We start from the raw sequence: 5,737 nt of genomic DNA, 5'->3' as shown, positions 1-5,737 counted from the left end.
GGGGGAACACGACGAAAAAGTATTAAATTTTCAAGCTTACCACTTTCGGCTCACTACTGGTGCCCATAGCTTCTGTACTAAAAGGCTGAAAACAAAAACAGAGCACTATACTATGCAAATTTTCGACTACACTAAATTCTAAACTAGAATTCAACTAAAAGCGTAATTTCAAGAAAGGCATAGGAATCAACAGCATTTTACTAATCGCAACTATTAACACACAGTTGCAGAGACTTTAGTACAAGAATTGTCTTCGTTTAGCATCAAACAGCAAGAAATCGAAGGGTATTACAACAAAGCGAAAGATAACGACAAAACAGAAGATGTACGAAGCCTTGATGATGACAATAACTTCAAGGTCAACGTTTAGTCCTCCAGAATTTGTTGTTGCTCAAGCTCAATGATGTTTTCGGTCATTGAGCTAACAGTGCCATTAATGGTCTCGTTAGTACACTGGCACAGATGTAATTGTTCCTTAAGACTCTGCACGAGCTCATTGAGTCTCTGGATGTTCTTCTCTTGAGACAAGATAATCTGCTCGAGTAGATAATATAGGACAAAACTTGTTTATGTTCACTAAGCTTAGAAATAAATAAAAGTTACTCAAGTCACGCTAAAAAGTCAGGGAAAGATTCATCCAGTAACATGCTTCAGGTAAAAAATCATTTTTAGTTCCTCTCGTGAATCAAAGCCATTTAAATATCCAACCCGTGTCGCCCTTGATATGTTGGTTTATCCTTTAATTTTTTCAAAACCTGGTAAAGATGCTCGATCCAAATCCTACCCTTTTCAACTAATATTTTCTTAATTGTTCTTTTTACTTCTATGGTCAGGAGCCTGAAACATTACACGCGCATTTCTCAGTACACTTCATGGTTATAGTTCCACCAAAATTCCTTGGGATATGTTACCCGAGCAAGATTCTACAATTGTAAGTGCAACAGGACCTTGTCTTGGGGGACTACAGCATTTTGGCTAAGCTTCTAAGTGCTTGTTTAGCAGGGCTTTTGAAAAGCCAAAAACTGCATCTGAGACTAAGAAGACGGTTCTGGATTTGTTTGGATAATTTCTTGGAAGTTATTTGATGAGAAGAACTTTTAGAGGAAGCTGATCCAAGATAGCATCACTAGGAAGCTCTTCCATACAAAACAGAAGTCCTACCAAACAGGCCTTAAATGATTTTTCGTTCCCAGACATTTTCGGAAAAGTTTTCTTAATATATGTAAATAGGTTGCTCATTTTGATAATAAAGTAAGAGTTCATTTCATATAAATAACTACTTATTTTCAACTTTGACCAACAAAATATTTAATTTATTTTCAAACTTACCTATTGTAGACTTTTTAAGCTTAGCCAAACATTCACACGTCAAACATAACAGAGGTGATCTGCTGCTCACCAAATAAGACCTTCCTAATTCAGGAATGACATAATAAGACCTTCCTAATTCCAAACTCGGGCACCAACTTTATACTAAAGCCAATAATGATTGCAATAACTGCTGGGGATATGAGATATTCAGTTATGCCTCTATCATGTCATTTAAATAGCGGCAAACCATGATACTCGATCTGTCCCAAAAGGACAGTTTTGCTAATACGGTAGCATCATTATTCAACCCTATTTCATTTGAACATAACTGTATTTATTACAACTAATCTATAAATGGAAGGTGTAATACAAGAGGAATGTTGATATGTGAAAGTGTCAATTGCTAACAAGCACTAACTGATTTATATTACAACAAACAACAAGCCAAGTATAAGTTTCGGATTGGATTCTGCCACAATGCCACTCCTTTCTATATATCAAATGAAACCCTTCACAACCATATAAAGCCGTGTGTCTGAGGACAAAGAATATATTATTGTACAAAACCCAGTTCAATTCTTTTTACTCTCTACAGTCAGACGAACCTGCTACTCTTCTTCCTATGTTTAAGTGGCTCACTAAACACAGAGGCCTTACCCTTTATGCTTCTTGATAGTTCTGAAGCATTAATATAAAGATACATTTATTGCAATTTTTCTAAGCTGCTTTATGTCAATCAAGAATTGCTGATCTCTCTGCTGTAAAACCATTTGTGAGCATTCCTCTCTCTTATGTTACTCCTCCATAAAACACCACACTTATCAAGTGTCCTAAATCCTACTGCAATATTATGGAACAGTTTAAAAGTATGATCAACATTTACAGATCAACCAAATGTTAACAAATGCTCATACATAAGATACATCTAGTACCAGGAGGACGTGCTCCTTGTAGGGAATGTCAATGAATTAGGAAAGGAGCATCAATGGAATTTTATAGCTTAGAACATCACAGCTATATATAGAGCATCTTTTATCATAAAGTGGATTCGTAGAAGACTTCTTAATATTTTAGATACTCAATCTTTATCCTCAGAAGAACTCTCTACCCCATTGGTTACATTGAATACCAAGGAATAAAAAATAAAATTAAATTAAATTAAAAAAAAAAAAAGTTAAAATGAAGATAACATCCTGAAAAGAAGCAGATGTTCTAAAATGAAGTTCCTTATATTTGCAATAAAAAATATATATATATATTAACAGAAAAAGTGAGTGATGCATGGTACCACAATGGTTTAAGACATTGCCAAATTTGTCAGCACTTAATGCAAATTCAAGACATACGCCTTTTGAAACATTCATTTTACAACATTATCTAAACCAATGTAGTCTGCAAGTAAAGTACAGTAGGCATTTGGTTATAATAAGCCCTTTTTCTTCTCGTGAACCATGGAGCACCTAGCCCAGAAACTCTCATCAAATACATACATGTATTCTTGAACATTTTTTTTTATTTTTTTTTTTTTTTTTTTTTTTTTTTTTTTTTTTTTAAAGGAAGAGATGAGAGATTGAGGGACGAGGGGAAACTACTTCAAATGTTAGATGAATCTAAAACAACTTCAAGTCATCTCACATCCTAGGTGCCAAAAATTTTCAATTTTACTCACTCACAAAACATATGCATAACCAAGAAAGAAAATAGTATGGTTCAAGTGCAAATAATTTCTAGATGATTGAATTTGATGCTAAAAGATCTGAAGATAGCTGCATTACCTTCTCTTTGACAACTTCTTCTCTTTTAGAAATTTGTGGCTGTTTCTGAGACTCCCTTGGACTCGTATCCACGTCGCCCCCAAGCTGTTGCCTCCATTCAAATTGAGAAGTTATAATCAGTATCAGCATCAGAACAATGAGAAGCATTCCCCTCGACATGATTACTACGCCAGGCTAAAAAATCTGCCACAAAAATTAATAAATGAATGACCACAAAATGCACGTTACATATTTCATAACCCAAAGACTAAATAAGAAATTACCTAATATTCATCGCGTATGTGTCTAAAATTTCAAAACCCTTGTGCTATTTTTGCTGTTTTTTTATCAACCACAAATTAAATTAATAAAGCAATAAAACCCAAAAAAAATGCTTAATTTCTACTCCAAAAAGTCACAATGTCCTAAAATGAAAATAATGCAAAATATGAAACCATCCACTCTCTAATTCTTTTTCTGGCTGAAAATCTTGAAATAAAAACAGCATACAGAACTATTTCAGCAAGTTAATACTAACATTTAAAATATTAATATTAGGTATTTTTCTTTCATTTTCAGGATATTTTTCTTGGAACCCAAATGGAGAATTTAAAGAAAACAGAAAGAGATGGGTTAAAGAAAGAACTCACAGATTGACGCTTAATTTTCCAGCATCTAATTTAACGAACCGCCGAAAGATCTTGAAGCTATTGCTGAAAAGTTCGAGAATCTCGGTTTGGTGACAAATTTTCAAGAATTTCTGTTGTTTTGTTGTTGAAGTGTTCTTTTAATTGTTTCTGGGTCGGTGTAAGTAAAACTGATCAATTAGCCTTAATAGTCAAAAAAATTGTTCATCAGATGTTTAAAAATGGCTGTATATTTAGGGATTGAAACAAACGGGTGAATTAAACTATTACTTTTCTTTTGGAATATGAATATTTTAGGATAAAAAAGGAAACAATATTCTCAAGGAAAACAAAATTTGAAAAATTCAATATAAAAATGTTTTCTGCTACAAATTGATATTGTAGCTTTTTTTGCTAGTTTTTTTTTTTATTACAAGCAATGATAAAAACTAATATAATGACAGAAGACATGTCAATTGGTGAGAACACTAAGTGCGGGCAAAAAATAGAATACTTTGTTTCTTCTCTTTGGAATTTTTTTTTTTTTTTTAACTTAATTGTGATAAGAAATATGTTAATATGGAATTGAAGATGTCACGAAAACTCAAGGCCCGTATATTGATGAAAACCTGGCAGGTTCGGGGCTGGGCAAGGCGAAACTTTTAACCCCATTTAATTTTTTTTTTATTTTTAACATTTTCAAAACTTCGTTTTATGTTATTATTATGGAATAAAATAAAATTTCAAAATAGGTTTTTAACAAATAAATTGTCTAAAAATGAAATTATTTTTAACCTTTTTTTTCCCTTCACGCGGCGAGGCATCCTTGCCCACGCCCAGCGACGGGCGCCCCCGCCTTGTTCCTATTAATTTGGAAGTTTTTCTCAGATACAAGGAAATTGTTCAATTCCAGAGCCCCGCCCCACCCCACCAACTCGTTCGGGGTGAGGCGAGTTTTTTGCCATCCCCAGGCCTGTTTGGTTTGTAATTTTTTATTTTTTATTTTGAGATTCTATTTTAAGAATGTTGAAAAAGCATTTTATTTGTTATTCTGAAAAATGTTTTCCAAAATAGAAAATTGAACAATACGTTTATTTTGAAATTTTGAGAAATTATTTTATGATTTTATTCGATGAAATTTATTTATTCACTAAAATAGAACATTTATATTAATACAAATATATACATTTTGAAGTCGGGGAATCTTATAATATTTTTTCTCGCTATAAAAGTAAAATAACAATAAAAATAAATTAAGTTGACAAAATATACCAAATGAAAAATAAAAATTAATAATGTGGATTGAGAATTTTTATTTTTGTTATATATATATATATTTTAAATAATCAATAAGAGCTTGAGCTTTTTTTATTTTTACTTTTTTTGATTTTATTTTTTAAGAATTTTTAATTTTATAGATTATATTATTGAACTATTTTTTTTTTTGAATTATATTTAAACAAAATTTTAAAATTTTATTTATACTCTTATTTTTCATTTTTTGTATTTTTAATGTTTTCTTGAAAATATTTAAAACGTCAAAAATATTTTTTGAGTTTTATGTTATTAGTTTAACAATATTTTTGAAAAACAATTTAAAAAAATATCAGACAAAACAAGTTTTGAGTGTTTTACAAAAATTGAATATTTAAAATAGCAAACCAAATGTCTCCTTAACTTTGTCAAAATTTCCATATATTTTAATACTATCGAGTCTTACTTTGCCAACATGATTAAAGAAATTATAATAGAGATATAAATCAGATTGTGTCGAGCATACAAACTTAATTATCGATTAGTGCTAGCTGATGCTCCTACAAGTGGACTCGCCATGGGTTGGCTCTAGGGACAAGCCTATTCCTTGTACCGAGCTTTTGCTACATCGAGCTTGGATAGGATTGACACATTGTATCACCTCTAATACATATGGAATAAATTTTATGACTTGTCTTGTATCGTTGTTGAGATCAATGTACCAAATATATCATGAAGGCATCTTTAATACACTTGATCAAACACTATACATAACAATAGACATACTCATAA

At 31.5% G+C, this 5,737-nt stretch overlaps 1 protein-coding gene across 2 annotated transcripts; it reads right to left on the bottom strand.

Annotated features, from left to right (window-relative positions):
- Window positions 1-176: 176 nt before the first annotated feature.
- LOC111403526 lies at window positions 177-4,009 on the bottom strand. 2 transcript variants are annotated; one of them, XM_023032069.1, is made up of 4 exons: window positions 3,716-4,009; window positions 3,350-3,402; window positions 3,087-3,269; window positions 177-534 (listed from the first exon to the last, which is right to left on the bottom strand). In XM_023032069.1, the coding sequence occupies exons 3-4, from the start codon at window positions 3,243-3,245 to the stop codon at window positions 367-369; spliced, it is 327 nt and encodes a 108-aa protein (XP_022887837.1). In that variant the 5' UTR covers window positions 3,246-3,269; window positions 3,350-3,402; window positions 3,716-4,009; the 3' UTR covers window positions 177-366. The 2 variants fall into 2 exon arrangements, with proteins under 2 accessions (XP_022887837.1, XP_022887836.1); XM_023032068.1 differs by lacking the exon at window positions 3,350-3,402 and having other exon boundaries at window positions 3,716-4,005.
- Between the last annotated feature and the right edge of the window lie 1,728 nt (window positions 4,010-5,737).

Source organism: Olea europaea, chromosome 11 (assembly GCF_002742605.1).
Source record: "Olea europaea var. sylvestris chromosome 11, O_europaea_v1, whole genome shotgun sequence".
Taxonomy (NCBI): Eukaryota; Viridiplantae; Streptophyta; class Magnoliopsida; order Lamiales; family Oleaceae; genus Olea; species Olea europaea.
This window is presented reverse-complemented; position numbering and strand designations above follow the sequence as displayed.

Excerpts from the sequence above, each read along its gene's own strand:
- LOC111403526 (XM_023032069.1), bottom strand. The coding sequence starts at position 3,245 with ATGTCGAGGGGAATGCTTCTCATTGTTCTGATGCTGATACTGATTATA. Across the intron at positions 535-3,086 it reads AAGAAGTTGTCAAAGAGAAG|ATTATCTTGTCTCAAGAGAA; the intron begins GTAATGCAGCTA and ends CTACTCGAGCAG.